At 44.1% G+C, this 16,947-nt stretch overlaps 1 protein-coding gene across 4 annotated transcripts in view; it reads left to right on the forward strand.

Moving 5' to 3' along the window:
• The window catches only part of LOC109882003 (synaptopodin), a 46,582-nt gene that overhangs the window by 9,502 nt on the left and 20,133 nt on the right, over nucleotides 1-16,947 (forward strand). The window contains exons 2-3 of one of the 4 annotated variants that reach the window (XM_031798270.1): nucleotides 6,912-7,205; nucleotides 8,660-10,660. In XM_031798270.1, the coding sequence (XP_031654130.1) occupies nucleotides 10,456-10,660 (205 nt within the window). In that variant the 5' untranslated portion in view covers nucleotides 6,912-7,205; nucleotides 8,660-10,455. Of the gene's footprint in view, nucleotides 1-6,911; nucleotides 7,211-8,659; nucleotides 10,661-16,947 lie in introns of all 4 variants that reach the window. The other 3 variants (XM_031798271.1, XM_031798268.1, XM_020474104.2) reach the window with 3 other exon arrangements.

The raw sequence follows: 16,947 nt of genomic DNA on the forward strand, positions 1-16,947 counted from the left end.
CTAGATGATTCTGTGCTTCCAACTTTGTGGCAACAGTTTGGGGAAGGACCTTTCCTGTTTCAGCATGACAATGTCCCCATGCACAAAGCTAGGTCCATACCGAAATGGCTTATCAAGATCAGTGTGGGAGAACTTGACTGGCCTGCACAGAGCCCTGACCTCAACCCCATCGACCTTTGGGATGAATTGGAAAGTCATCTGCGAGCCAGGCCTGATATGCCAAACATCAGACGATCGACCTCATTAATGCTCTTGTGGCTGAATGGAAGCAAGTCCCCACAGCAATGTTCCAACATCTAGTGGAAAGCCTTCCCATAAGAGTGGAGGCTGTTATAGCAGTAATGTTCCAACATCTAGTGGAAAGCCTTCCCATAAGAGTGGAGGATGTTATAGCAGCAATGTTCCAACATCTAGTGGAAAGCCTTCCCATAAGAGTGGAAGCTGTTATAGCAGCAATGTTCCAACATCTAGTGGAAAGCCTTCCCAGAAGAGTGGAGGCTGTTATAGCAGCAATGTTCCAACATCTCCTTCCCAGAGGAGCTGAGGCTGTTATAGCAGTAAAGGGTAGTAAAGGGACCAACTCCATATGAATACTCATCTTTTTTGGAATGAGATGTTCTTTGGGTCATGTAGTGTATGTCTGTCCTCCCTCCTTAAAACACATCAATAGGAATCAAAGAGAGCTCTTGTCATTACACGTGTCCCTAATGCCACCCTGTACACTGCCCTACTATGGGCCCTTGTCAAAAGTAGTGCAAGTAGTGCACTATATAGGGAATAGGGTGCAATTTGTTAAGCAACCATTGTGTTCTAAACAATAAAACCCTTCTTCCTCCTCTCATATCGGCCTCAGTGCCGACACATCAGGTACCCGCTGGGCAGAACATTTTGTTTGAACGTTGAGCATTGGGTAATATTTGGTAGATACGTTGATCAATGACAATAATTGTACATTTGAATTCCATAAAGTGAGTGCGGAAGAGGTGATTTTTGTTGTTGTTGTTGTTGTCTATCAACAATGACAAGCCACCGCGGTCTGACAACCTGGATGGAAAATTACTGACGATAATAGGGGACGATATTACCACTCCTATTTACCATGTCTTCAATTTAAGCCTACTAGAGAGTGTGTGCCCTCAGGCCTGGAGGGAAGCTAAAGTCATTCCCCTACCCAAGAATAGTAAAAGCCCCCTTTACTGGCTCAAATAGCCGACCAATCAGCCTGTTACCAACCCTTAGTAAAGTTTTGAAAGAAACTGTGTTTGACCAGATAACAATGCTGTTTTACTGTAAACAAATTGACAACAGAATTTCAGCATGCTTATAGGGAAGGACACTGAACAAGCACAGCACTTACACAAATGACTGATGATTGGCTGAGAGAAATTTATGATAAAAATTATTGCAGGGGCTGTTTTGTTAGACTTCACTGTGGCTTTTGACATTATCGATCATAGTCTGCTGCTGAAAAAAACGTATGTGTTATGGCTTCACTTCCCCTCCTTCCTTGTTGATAAAGAGTTACCTGTCTACAGGAAAAAAGAGGACCGAGCACGTCCCCATTCTCATCGACGGGGGCTGTAGTGGAGCAGGTTGAGAGCTTCAAGTTCCTTGGTGTCCACATCACCAGCGAACTAACATGGTCCAAACACACCAAGACAGTCGTGAAGAGGGCACGACAAAACCTATTCCCCCTCAGGAGAATGAAAAGATTTGGCATGTGTCCTCAGATTCTCAAAAGATTCTACAGCTGCACCATCAAGAGCTTCCTGACTGGTTGCATCACTGCCTGGTACGACAACTGCTCGGCCTCCGACCGCCAGACACTACAGAAGGTAGTGCGGACGGCCCAGTACATCACCGGGACCAAGCTTCTTGCCATCCAGGACCTCTATACCAGGCGGTGTCAGAGGAAGGTCCTAAAAATTGTCAAAGTCCCCAGCCACCCTAGTCATAGACTGTTCTCTCTGCTACCGCACGGCAAGAGGTACTGGAGCGCCAAGTCCAAGTCCAAAAGGCTTCTAAACAGCTTACACCCCTGTATATAGCCTCCACGCTGACTCTGTACCGTAATACCCTGTATCTAGCCTCCATGCTGACTCTGTACTGGTACCCCCTGTATATAGCCTCCACATTGACTCTGTACCGTAACACCCTGTATATAGCCTCCACATTGACTCTGTACCGGTACCCCCTGTATATAGTCTATCTATTGTTAATTTACTGCTGCTCTTTAATTACTTTAGTTACTTTAATTTCTTATTCTTATTCATATTTTTTTTTAACTATATTGTTGGAGAATGACTTGCAAGTAAGCATTTCACTGTAAGGTCTACACCTGTTGTATTCGGAGCATGTGACTAATACAATTTGATTTGATTTGATTTGATACTCATTATACACACACGTACACATTGATTTTGTGTTGTAGATATGTGGTAGTGGAGTAGGGCCCTGAGGGCACCCACGATAGTGTGTGTGAATTCTGTAATGAATGTATTGTAATGTTTTTAAAAAAATGTATAACTGCCTTAATTTTGACAAACCCCAGGAAGAGTAGCTGCTGCCTTGGCAGGAACTAATGGGGATCCATAACAAACCCCAGGAAGAGTAGTTACTACCTTGGCAGGAACTAATGGGGATCCATAATAAACCCCAGGAAGAGTAGCTGCTGCCTTGGCAGGAACTAATGGGGATCCATAACAAACCCCAGGAAGAGTAGTTACTACCTTGGCAGGAACTAATGGGGATCCATAACAAACCCCAGGAAGAGTAGTTACTACCTTGGCAGGAACTAATGGGGATCCATAATAAACCCCAGGAAGAGTAGTTACTACCTTGGCAGGAACTAATGGGGATCCATAACAAACCCCAGGAAGAGTAGTTACTACCTTGGCAGGAACTAATGGGGATCCATAACAAACCCCAGGAAGAGTAGTTACTACCTTGGCAGGAACTAATGGGGATCCATAATAAACCCCAGGAAGAGTAGTTACTACCTTGGCAGGAACTAATGGGTATCCATAACAAACCCCAGGAAGAGTAGTTACTACCTTGGCAGGAACTAATGGGGATCCATAATAAACCCCAGGAAGAGTAGTTACTACCTTGGCAGGAACTAATGGGGATCCATAATAAACCCCAGGAAGAGTAGTTACTACCTTGGCAGGAACTAATGGGGATCCATAATAAACCCCAGGAAGAGTAGTTAATGCCTTGGCAGGAACTAATGGGGATCCATAACAAACCCCAGGAAGAGTAGTTACTACCTTGGCAGGAACTAATGGGGATCCATAACAAACCCCAGGAAGAGTAGTTACTACCTTGGCAGGAACTAATGGGGATCCATAACAAACCCCAGGAAGAGTAGTTACTACCTTGGCAGGAACTAATGGGGATCCATAATAAACCCCAGGAAGAGTAGTTACTACCTTGGCAGGAACTAATGGGTTATCCATAATAAACCCCAGGAAGAGTAGTTAATGCCTTGGCAGGAACTAATGGGGATCCATAACAAACCCCAGGAAGAGTAGTTACTACCTTGGCAGGAACTAATGGGGATCCATAATAAACCCCAGGAAGAGTAGTTACTACCTTGGCAGGAACTAATGGGGATCCATAATAAACCCCAGGAAGAGTAGTTAATGCCTTGGCAGGAACTAATGGGGATCCATAACAAACCCCAGGAAGAGTAGCTGCAGCCTTGGCAGAAACTAATGGGGATCCTTAATAAACCCCAGGAAGAGTAGCTGCTGCCTTGACAGGAACTAATGGGGATCCATAATAAACCCCAGGAAGAGTAGTTAATGCCTTGGCAGGAACTAATGGGGATCCATAACAAACCCCAGGAAGAGTAGCTGCAGCCTTGGCAGGAACTAATGGGGATCCATAATAAACACCAGGAAGAGTAGCTGCTGCCTTGGCAGAAACTAATGGGGATCCATAATAAACCCCAGGAAGAGTAGCTGCTGCCTTGGCAGAAACTAATGGGGATCCTTAATAAACCCCAGGAAGAGTAGCTGCTGCCTTTGCAGGAACTAATGGGGATCCTTAATAAATCCCAGGAAGAGTAGCTGCTGCCTTGGCAGGAACTAATGGGGATCCTTAATAAACCCCAGGAAGAGTAGCTGCTGCCTTGGCAGGAACTAATGGGGATCCATAATAAACACCAGGAAGAGTAGCTGCTGCCTTGGCAGAAACTAATGGGGATCCATAATAAACCCCAGGAAGAGTAGCTGCTGCCTTGGCAGAAACTAATGGGGATCCTTAATAAACCCCAAGAAGAGTAGCTGCTGCCTTGGCAGAAACTAATGGGGATCCATAATAAACCCCAGGAAGAGTAGCTGCTGCCTTGGCAGAAACTAATGGGGATCCTTAATAAACCCCAGGAAGAGTAGCTGCTTCGTTGGCAGGAACTAATGGGGATCCTTAATAAACCCCAGGAAGAGTAGCTGCTGCCTTTGCAGGAACTAATGGGGATCCTTAATAAATCCCAGGAAGAGTAGCTGCTGCCTTGGCAGGAACTAATGGGGATCCTTAATAAACCCCAGGAAGAGTAGCTGCTGCCTTGGCAGGAACTAATGGGGATCCTTAATAAACCCCAGGAAGAGCAGCTGCTGCCTTGGCAGGAACTAATGGGGATCCCAATAAACCCCAGGAAGAGTAGCTGCTGCCTTGGCAGGAACTAATGGGGATCCTTAATAAACCCCAGGAAGAGTAGCTGCTGCCTTGGCAGGAACTAATGGGGCTCCTTAATAAACCCCAGGAAGAGTAGCTGCTGCCTTGGCAGGAACTAATGGGGCTCCTTAATAAACCCCAGGAAGAGTAGCTGCTGCCTTGGCAGGAACTAATGGGGATCCTTAATAAATCCCAGGAAGAGTAGCTGCTGCCTTGGCAGGAACTAATGGGGCTCCTTAATAAACCCCAGGTAGAGTAGCTGCTGCCTTGGCAGGAACTAATGGGGCTCCTTAATAAACCCCAGGAAGAGTAGCTGCTGCCTTGGCAGGAACTAATGGGGATCCTTAATAAATCCCAGGAAGAGTAGCTGCTGCCTTGGCAGGAACTAATGGGGCTCCTTAATAAACCCCAGGTAGAGTAGCTGCTGCCTTGGCAGGAACTAATGGGGATCCTTAATAAACCCCAGGAAGAGTAGCTGCTGCCTTGGCAGGAACTAATGGGGATCCTTAATAAACCCCAGGAAGAGCAGCTGCTGCCTTGGCAGGAACTAATGGGGATCCCAATAAACCCCAGGAAGAGTAGCTGCTGCCTTGGCAGAAACTAATGGGGCTCCTTAATAAACCCCAGTAAGAGCAGCTGCTGCCTTGATAGGAACTAATGGGGATCCTTAATAAATACCAATACAAAATACAAATAATGTGTGTGTGTATGTTTAGGGTTGTAGGGGGTTATCAAAAACAACACTGTTCTTTGTGTCTGTGTGACGAAGCTCTTGACTATCACGTTGAAGAGCACAACAAGGCGAACCCCCATCGCAATGGGGACAGACAAGTCTGAACAGGGATGGGACACACAGACACAGGTTTATCAGACAGACAGACAGTCCCAGGGTGTTGTAATAAATTTGGTTGAGAAACCTGACCCTCCTTGTCTAATGTAATCCTTTATAGACTGAGCCATGACAGGTGACAGTTGTAACACTTGAGACTGGAGTATAGATAAAGCATATATTGATTCATCCACATTAACCTTGTCAGCTCCTGAGTGCAATACAACACAATATGTCTCCTGTCACCACCAGGTCGGAGGTAGAGATAAAGCTAGGTAGAGTTGGCAGCTTTAGTCTTTTAGTGAGATTTCCTGACATCCAACTCTTAATGTCCTGACCGTTCTTTCCCCTGTAGGACAACACTGGGGTTATCCTCATGTTCACAACTCTTAATAAGGCTTTTCCTGCTTCCTTCTCCACCCCTCTAGCCTTGATACAGTATTGTGTGTGTGTGTGTGTGTGTGTGTGTGTGTGTGTGTGTGTGTGTGTGTGTGTGTGTGTGTGTGTGTGTGTGTGTGTGTGTGTGTGTGTGTGTGTGTGTGTGTGAACCCCTGGAGATCCTCAAGGAACCATTGCTAGTCAATTGTTCATATTTGCACTTTCGGTTGGTTGAGCGGTTCTTGGAGGAACCTTTAATTATTCACCATAGCAACGGGTTCCTGGAAGAACCCTGGAGTGGAGGCGTGGCTTGGCAGTGGCTTTAAGATAGATATATTTTTGGGCCACCCATTAGAGTAAATGTCTGTTCTGTTGTATTGCTGAAGACTGATAGTTTTGTAGCTTCAACGAGGCTAACGGAGGCGTATTAGTTCCTCAAGAGTGTGTTATTCCCAAAGTTGGAATAGTTACCACCTTATAACCATATATAATTAACAATGTTAATATTATTAATATTATATTTAAGAATATGTAATATGCATAAATATTTTTAAAAATATATATATATTTGCAGTTTTCAATATTAACATGATGAACGAGAATTACATTTACGCTAACGGGTGGACAAAAAACAACTATCTGAAAGCCACACCTCGAAAAAAACTGTGCCTCCCCCAATCTGATATCTACAATATATTATTGAAAAAGTTCAAAAATGAAACCCATCTCATCACAAAAAAGGTACCGGTTTGAAGGTTTTCAGAGGGATTCCTCAAGGAACCTACGTGAACTGGAAAGGTTCAGCTGGTGTGGCGAGACAAAAGGCCCCTCTACTTCTAGGAGTGCAGACGTGGGAGCACTGGATGGCCAAAGGCGTGGGCCGCACTTCTTTCTGAACCCCCCCCCCCCCCCCCGGGCAAGGCTCCATCCTCACTTCCTGCCATTCTACACATCAGTGAGTCAGAGAGGGTAGAAATGAATTCAGTTTACAGATGAATACTGATCTTCTTCTTCTCCTGTCTTTCAGGTGGTAGTGTTCCGGACCCCTGGGGGACACTGCACGGGCTCGGAGACACAGCGCTAGCGGAGATCAGCCTCTCGAGACAACAGCAGATTTACTCTACCCTGAATCCTACAGCATCATGTTTTACCACACACTCCTTCAATAGGGACTGGAGAGACAGATCACCCAGACTAACAGTTGAAATATCACCCAGACTGGATAAACAACCTATTTCCCTTAACATAGACATTGTAATCTCCCCCCAAAACAACCTAAGTAAACCAACTGAACTCTGCTGCCTGAGCCTCAGCTCTAATGGTAAGGTATGGATATAATGATAATGTATGGGTATAATGATAATGTGTGTATATAATGGTAAGGTATGGATATAATGATAATGTATGGATATAATGGTAATGCATGGATATAATGGTAATGTGTGTATATAATGGTAAGGTATGGATATAATGATAATGTATGGACATAACGATAATGTATGGATATAATGGTAATATATGGATATAACGATAATGCATGGATGTAATGGTAATGTGTGGATATAATGATAATGTATGGATATAATGGTAATGTATGGATATAATGGTAATGTGAGGATATAATGGTAATGTTTGGATGTAATGGTAATGTATGGATATAATGATAATGTGTGGATATAATGATAATGTATGGATATAATGGTAATGTATGGATATAATGGTAATGTGAGGATATAATGGTAATGTTTGGATATAATGGTAATGTGTGGATATAATGATAATGTATGGACATAATGATAATGTATGGATATATTGGTAATGTATGGATATAATGGTAATGTGAGGATATAATGGTAATGTATGGATATAATGGTAATGTATGGATATAATGGTAATGTTTGGATATAATGGTAATGTGTGGATATAATGATAATGTATGGATATAATGGTAATGTATGGATATAATGGTAATGTTTGGATATAATGGTAATGTGTGGATATAATGATAATGCATGGATATAATGGTAATGTGTGGATATAATGGTAATGTTTGGATATAATGATAATGTGTGGATATAATGATAATGTGAGGATATAATGGTAATGTATGGATATAATGATAATGTATGGATATAATGGTAATGTTTGGATATAATGGTAATGTATGGATATAATGGTAATGTTTGGATATAATGGTAATGTATGGATATAATGGTAATGTTTGGATATAATGGTAATGTATGGATATAATGATAATGTGAGGATATAATGGTAATGTATGGATATAATGATAATGTGAGGATATAATGGTAATGTATGGATATAATGATAATGTATGGATATAATGATAATGTATGGATATAATGATAATGTGTGGATATAATGGTAATGTATGGATATAATGATAATGTGTGGATATAATGGTAATGTATGGATATAATGATAATGTATGGATATAATGGTAATGTTTGGATACAATGGTAATGTGAGGATATAATGATAATGTATGGATATAATGATAATGTATGGATATAATGATAATGTTTGGATATAATGGTAATATATGGATATAATGATAATGTGAGGATATAATGATAATGTATGGATATAATGGTAATGTATGGATATAATGGTAATGTGTGGATATAATGGTAATGTATGGATATAATGATAATGTATGGATATAATGATAATGTTTGGATATAATGATAATGTCTATATATTAAGAGAACATACTGTATATCTCTGCATCTAATCCAAACCAACATCCAACAGGACTAAAACGCGACTCCCTGCTTGACTCCCTGCTTGACTCCCTCCTCGTCAACTCCCTGCTCGACTCCCTGCTCGACTCCCTCCTCGTCGACTCCCTGCTCGACTCCCTGCTCGACTCCCTCCTCGTCGACTCCCTGCTCGACTCCCTGCTTGACTCCCTCCTCGTCGACTCCCTGCTCGACTCCCTGCTTGACTCCCTCCTCGTCAACTCCCTGCTCGACTCCCTGCTCGACTCCCTCCTCGTCGACTCCCTGCTCGACTCCCTGCTCGACTCCCTCCTCGTCGACTCCCTGCTCGACTCCCTGCTTGACTCCCTCCTCGTCGACTCCCTGCTCGACTCCCTGCTTGACTCCCTCCTCGTCGACTCCCTGCTCGACTCCCTGCTCGACTCCCTGCTCGACTCCCTGCTCGACTCCCTCCTCGACTCCCTCCTCGACTCCCTCCTCGTCGACTCCCTGCTCGACTCCCTCCTCGTCGACCCCCTGCTCGACTCCCTCCTCGTCGACCTCCTGCTCGACTCCCTCCTCGTCGACTCCCTGCTCGACTCCCTCCTCGTCGACTCCCTGCTCGACTCCCTCCTCGTCGACTCCCTGCTCGACTCCCTCCTCGTCGACTCCCTGCTCAACTCCCTCCTCCTCAACTCCCTGCTCGACTCCCTCCTCGTCAACTCCCTGCTCGACTCCCTCCTCGTCGACTCCCTGCTCGACTCCCTCCTCGTCAACTCCCTGCTCGACTCCCGAGTGATTAAAAGTCCAACTCCTTGGAAGATATCAATGATTCTGTTTATAGAAGGTTTTCTGGGCTTAGCGTATATACTTTAATGTATGTGACTCTCACACAGGAAGCCATCTGGATGAGATATCGGCCAGCGGAGCTCGGCGATCCTGACTGCTCTTAGCAGTGACCTTTCTAGAGTGAAATGCTGTTTCTCACTTCGTCCGAACCAAACAGCAGGAAGCTTTGAAACATTTCCACCACTGTCCCCCCCCCCCCCCCTTCTCATTGTTGAGTAATGGTCTTCCAAGATAAAGAGCTGCTCGCTTTCTCAACACGAAAAATGATCTGTCTAGTAGAGATTGCAATGCAGTCAACAGGCATGTTTTGGTGGCTGGACTAAGAAAGAAAAACAAAAGAAAGATTGAAAGAAAAAGCGGTGAGGAAGAGACGAGAAGCGTCTGGGTTTTTGGAGAAAGAAAAAGATTGAGAGGGAGGGAAGACAGACACAAACAGAAATAGGAATGTTTTATCAGTCTTTCTTCTTTAGCTGGAGATTTGCAGTAGAGCACATCGTTATTGTGAAAGCGTGTTGGCTGTGGTCCATGGGAACTGATCCAGAGTGCTCTGTGTCTGTGGAACTCCCAGCCTGCTTTAGTCTCCCGGGAGGTCCCTGATACTGTTTCTGGTAAGTCCTGAGTAATACTGTGTAGTAACAGTGTGTCAGAACCAGAGGAACAGCACACTTCTTCCATCTGTCAGCCTCCCTGCCAGCTACAAGACTAAAGGAAACATTAAGGAGGATTACTACAGAAAGAGAAATGTCCAGCGGTAGGAGAAGCAATATGGACAGCTAAGACTCTCTTTATCCCCACTGGTGATTCTCTTTTTTTCTCCAAACACTCCCCAAACGGTGATCCTCAAACTGACATACAGACCAAGCCAGGCAGGGCTGCAGACAGTCTGGGTAGAAGAAGAGACAGAAACTGTGGAGCAAACCAGAGGAGAACAAGAGAGGCTTCAGAACTCCCCAGCAGAGCAGCAAAGCTCCCCCAGATCGAGGCACCTTCCTGGGGGTAGAGATGGAGACGGAGAGGGGTCATATGTCTGTGAGGAGGGGGGTAAGCTGGAGCCCAGGTGGGGGGAGGAAGTCCCTTCAGGGGGGACAGGGCAGGGATGTGGACACCGGCAACAGAGAGAGCAATGCATCTTGGGAGAAGCGGGACTACAGAGGAATCAAAGGACAGGTGACATCGACCTCCACCAATCAGCTGGCTCGGAAAACCAGTAAGTTTGATGTTTATTCTGTTTACATGGTTTCTAGTTAGTCTGTAGTTAGTCTGTAGTTAGTCTGTAGTTAGTCTGTAGTTAGTCTGTAGTTAGTCTGTAGTTCGTCTGTAGTTAGTCTGTAGTTAGTCTGTAGTTCGTCTGTAGTTAGTCTGTAGTTAGTCTGTAGTTCGTCTGTAGTTTGTCTGTAGTTCGTCTGTAGTTCGCCTGTAGTTCGTCTGTAGTTAGCGTGTAGTTTGTCTGTAGTTTGTCTGTAGTTAGTCTGTAGTTAGTCCGTAGTTCGTCTGTAGTTCGTCTGTAGTTGGTCTGTAGTTGGTCTGTAGTTGGTCTGTAGTTGGTCTGTAGTTGGTCTGTAGTTGGTCTGTAGTTAGTCTGTAGTTGGTCTGTAGTTGGTCTGTAGTTAGTCTGTAGTTAGTCTGTAGTTGGTCTGTAGTTGGTCTGTAGTTGGTCTGTAGTTAGTCTGTAGTTAGTCTGTAGTTCATCTGGCTTCTTTTTGGATAACTTATCTGCTACACTGCAACAGCAGGAGTGAATGTGGAACATAATGGAACTACAGCGATGTGAATCTGAGATGCAGTAGTTGAAATCAAGGACAAAACAGTCTGTTTCAACAAACTGTTTTGAAGTGATGACAGAGGTATATACAGGGGTAGGGGTATATACAGAGGTAGGGGTATATACAGAGGTAGGGGTATATACAGAGGTAGGGGTATATACGGAGGTAGGGGTATGTATATACAGAGGTAGGGGTATATACGGAGGTAGGGGTATGTATATACAGAGGTAGGGGAATATACAGAGGTAGAGGTATATACAGAGGTAGAGGTATATACAGAGGTAGAGGTATATACAGAGGTAGAGGTATATACAGAGGTAGAGGTATATACAGAGGTAGAGGTATATACAGAGGTAGGGGAATATACAGAGGTAGAGGTATATACAGAGGTAGAGGTATATACAGAGGTAGAGGTATATACAGAGGTAGAGGTATATACAGAGGTAGGGGTATATACAGAGGTAGAGGTATATACAGAGGTAGAGGTATATACAGAGGTAGAGGTATATACAGAGGTAGAAACATCAAATTGGTCAGAAATACAGTGTAGACATTGTTAATGTTGTAAATGACTATTGTAGCTGTAAATGGCAGATCTTTGATGGAATATCTACATAGGAGTACAGAGGCCCATTATCAGCAACCATCACTCCTGTGTTCCAATGGCACGTTGTGTTAGCTAATCCAAGGTTATCATTTTAAAAGGACAATTGATCATTAGAAAACCCTTTTGCAATTATGTTAACACAGCTGAAAACTGTCGTGCTGATTAAAGAAGCAATAATATTGGCCTCTTTAGACTAGTTGAGTATCTGGAGCATCAGCATTTGTGGGTTCGATTACAGGCTCAAAATGGCCAGAATCAAATAACTTTCTTCTGTAACTCGTCAGTCTATTCTTCTTCTGAGAAATTAAAGATTTTCCATGTGAGATATTGCCAAGAAACTGAAGATCTAGTACAACGCTGTGTACTACTCCCTTCACAGAACAGCACAAACTGGCACTAACCAGAATAGAAAGAGGAGTGGGAGGCCCCGGTGCACAACTGAGCAAGAGGACAAGTACATTAGAGTGTCTAGTTTGAGAAACAGACGCCTCACAAGTCCTCAACTGGCAGCTTCATTAAATAGTACCCACAAAACACCAGTCTCAACGTCAACAGTGGAGAGGCGACTCCGGGATGCTGGCCTTCTATGCAGAGTTCCTCTGTCCAGTCTCAACGTCAACAGTGGAGAGGCGACTCTGGGATGCTGGCCTTCTAGGCAGAGTTCCTCTGTCCAGTCTCAACGTCAACAGTGGAGAGGCGACTCTGGGATGCTGGCCTTCTAGGCAGAGTTGCAAAGAAAAAGCCATATCTCAGACTGGCCAATAAAAATAAAAGATTAAGATGAACACTGTCACTGGACAGAGGAACTCTGCCTAGAAGGTCAGCATCCCAGAGTCTTCATTTCATCTTCAATTCATCTTACTGTATTCCCTATTTAGAGATGAGTAAGTTTAGAGTTGAAAAGCAATGAGAACAGAAAGAGAGCAGTGGACAATATCTAACACACAGCTGATCACTGCTGGGTTAGAGACAGTAAACGAATGACTCAGCTGATCACTGCTGGGTTAGAGACAGTAAACGAATGACTCAGCTGATCACTGCTGGGTTAGAGACAGTAAACAAATCACTCAGCTGATCACTGCTGGGTTAGAGACAGTAAACGAATGACTCAGCTGATCACTGCTGGGTTAGAGACAGTAAACAAATCACTCAGCTGATCACTGCTGGGTTAGAGACAGTAAACAAATCACTCAGCTGATCACTGCTGGGTTAGAGACAGTAAACAAATCACTCAGCTGATCACTGCTGGGTTGGAGACAGTAAACTAATCACTCAGCTGATCACTGCTGGGCTAGAGACAGTAAACACATCACTCAGCTGATCACTGCTGGGTTAGAGACAGTAAACAAATCACTCAGCTGATCACTGCTGGGTTGGAGACAGTAAACTAATCACTCAGCTGATCACTGCTGGGTTGGAGACATCAGACTCCACGTTATGTCAGAGATGGTTAAACACTCGATGAAATATCTGTTTCCCCGCCGTAAAAATGCAGACCGGGCTACCCTGACGCGCGCACACACACACACACACACACACACACACACACACACACAAGTGCGCACAAAAATACAAACACATACACATGAACACATGTACGCACACACACAGAAACTAGACTACTCTGAGATGGAAAGGCAGTCCAGCCTAAAGGGCAATCTCAAAAAGGCTCTATACCCAGGCCCAGTCCAGACCATAATGGACTGAGGGAAAAGTTGTTGGAAAGGACTTGATAATAAGTTCAGATCATTATCATCATGCTGCTACAGAGAGAGGAAAGCAGAGTTGGAGTCGTTCATTTATAACCGGAATGAAAGAGAGAGAAACACATCGGTGACGAAGGAAAACACTGTGATCTCATTACAGAGTAATGTGGAAAACCCCTCAGACAGAGTGTGTGTGTGTGTGTGTGTGTGTGTGTGTGTGTGTGTGTGTGTGTGTGTGTGTGTGTGTCTGTGTGTGTGTGTGTGCGTGTGTGTGTGTGTCTGTGTGTGTGTCTGTGTGTGTGTGTGTGTCTGTGTGTGTGTCTGTGTGTTTGTGTGTGTGTCTGTGTCTGTGTCTGTGTGTGTGTGTGTGTCTGTGTCTGTGTGTGTGTGTGTGTGTGTGTGTGTGTGTGTGTGTGTGTGTGTGTGTGTGTGTGTGTGTGTGTGTGTGTGTGTGTGTGTGTGCGTGTGCTTGTATGTGTGCGTGTGTGTCTGTGAGCGTGTGTCTGTGTGTGTGTGTGTGTGTGTGTGTGTGTGTGTGTGTGTCTGTGTCTGTGTGTGTGTGTGTGTGTGTGTGTGTGTGTGCGTGTGTGTGTGTGTGTGTGTTCGTACAGAACTGGGATATAGATGAGCCTACTATACTGAGGTGAAGCAGGGAGCTTGATATCGTCAGAACAGATGAACTAATTACAGACTTACAAGACGTTGTTATGGAGAAACATAACAGGAAACAACGTTATGACCCTGTAACAAACTATAGTTAGTAGATGCAGTCAATTCAATTCAAGTCTATAATTCACCTGATTGGAGAGTAAACATAGCGTATATAGTACAGGCAAACAACATCTAACTATCTGACCGTGTCTGAGTAGAGTTTTAGTCCTGTGTTTAGTAGTAGTATCTGAGTAGAGTTTTAGTAGTAGTGTCTGAGTAGAGTTTTAATCCTGTGTTTAGTAGTAGTATCTGAGTAGAGTTTTAGTAGTAGTGTCTGAGTAGAGTTTTAATCCTGTGTTTAGTAGTAGTATCTGAGTAGAGTTTTAGTAGTAGTGTCTGAGTAGAGTTTTAATCCTGTGTTTAGTAGTAGTATCTGAGTAGAGTTTTAGTAGTAGTATCTGAGTAGAGTTTTAGTAGTAGTGTCTGAGTAGAGTTTTAGTCCTGTGTTTAGTAGTAGTATCTGAGCAGAGATTTAGTAGTAGTATCTGAGCAGAGATTTAACTCTGTGTTTAGTAGTAGTGTCTGAGTAGAGTTTTAGTAGTAGTGGCTGGGTGTTTGGAGAGAGGTTAAGTCCTATTCATCTATGTCCAACCCTAGGGGCAGCACACTTCCATGGAAAATATTAATTGTTGTTCAATATTTTGTTCATCAATGATTGTGTTTCTATCTCTTGCCTTGGTATAGAGTCTGAGATTAAATGGACTGTGACGTTGAGCTCATATCACATGACGTTGAGCTCCTATCACATGACGTTGAGCTCCTATCACATGACGTTGATCTCCTATCACATGACGTTGAGATTCTATCACATGACGTTGAGCTCCTATCACATGACGTTGAGATTCTATCACATGACATTGAGCTCCTATCACATGACGTTGAGCTCCTATCACATGACGTTGAGATCCTATCACATGACGTTGAGCTCCTATCACATGACGTTGAGCTTCTATCACATGACGTTGAGCTCCTATCACATGACATTGAGATCCTATCACATGACGTTGAGCTCCTATCACATGACGTTGAGCTCCTATCACATGACTTTGAGCTCCTATCACATGACGTTGAGCTCCTATCACATGCCGTTGAGATCCTATCAGATGACGTTGAGCTCCTATCACATGACGTTGAGCTCCTATCACATGACGTTGAGCTCCTATCACATGACGGTGAGCTCCTATCACATGACGTTGAGCTCCTATCACATGACGTTGAGATCCCATCACATGACGTTGAGCTCCTATCACATGACGTTGAGATCCCATCACATGACGTTGAGCTCCTATCACATGACGTTGAGCTCCTATCACATGACGTTGAGATCCTATCACATGACGTTGAGCTCCTATCACATGACGTTGAGCTCCTATCACATGACGTTGAGCTCCTATCACATGACGTTGAGATCCTATCACATGACGTTGAGCTCCTATCACATGACGTTGAGCTCCTATCACATGACGTTGAGCTCCTATCACATGACGGTGAGCTCCTATCACATGACGTTGAGCTCCTATCACATGACATTGAGCTCCTATCACATGACGTTGAGCTCCTATCACATGATGTCGAGATCATATCACATGATGTTGAGATCCTATCACATAACGTTGAGCTCCTATCACATGACGTTGAGCTCCTATCACATGACGTTGAGCTCCTATCACATAACGTTGAGCTCCTATCACATGATGTTGAGCTCCTATCACATGACGTTGAGCTCCTATCACATGATGTTGAGCTCCTATCACATGACGTTGAGCTCCTATCACATGATGTTGAGCTCCTATCACATGACGTTGAGCTCCTATCACATGACGTTGAGCTCCTATCACATGATGTTGAGCTCCTATCACATGACGTTGAGATCGTATCACACAGCAATACTGTATCTTACACCCATACTTGCAAATATATTAAATCGGCTACAGGTTTATTTACTTTCAAGCATGTTTTACTGTTAAACAAGCATAAAATTTGTTTTGTATTGGGAATAAACTAGTCATGTCAGAAAAGAGACATGTCCTGTAATGTGATTGTGATTTAGTCCTATATAACAATAGTAATGGTAACAGTACGTTATGGTTTTATTAGCCTGCCGTTCTTATGATTCCTGTGCATCAAACGCCTCCACTTCCCTCATAAGAACAGCAGCTGTTCATTCTCCTTGGTCTGAGATTTGCGCGGAGTTCATAATGTATAAATAACAACCTCTCTGTGAGAAAACTGGCACACACAATGTTTAAAGTATTTTTTGGGGCGAGCGCACCTTCGACAAATGGGATCCCAAGAAGAAAGGCAGAGATTGGCTTTGGCAATGTAAACATATGTTTCCCAATTCCAAGGAAGCCCTTTTGAATTGAGAGAGTGAAAGACTCAGGTCAGACCAGAGTGAGAGGGAAGTTACGACAGTGGGAGGGAGCCTCATTGCCAAGGGCCAAGTTGTGTCTCTGTTGGAGGAAAGCAAAGGAAGTTCATGTCCCTCCCTGCAGGTTGAAGCCCAGAGAGAAGGACTCTGGAGTTCACGGAGGGAAGACAGAGAGGGACCACCTGGAGAGGACAGACAGAGAGGGACCACCTGGAGAGGAGAGACAGAGAGATACCACATCGAGAGGCCAGACAGAGAGGGAACGCCTGGAGAGGACAGACAGAGAGGGACCGCCTGGAGAGGACAGACAGAGAGGGAACGCCTGGAGAGGCCAGA

The sequence above is a fragment of the Oncorhynchus kisutch genome, linkage group LG19, assembly GCF_002021735.2.
Source record: "Oncorhynchus kisutch isolate 150728-3 linkage group LG19, Okis_V2, whole genome shotgun sequence".
Lineage (NCBI taxonomy): Eukaryota > Metazoa > Chordata > Actinopteri > Salmoniformes > Salmonidae > Oncorhynchus > Oncorhynchus kisutch.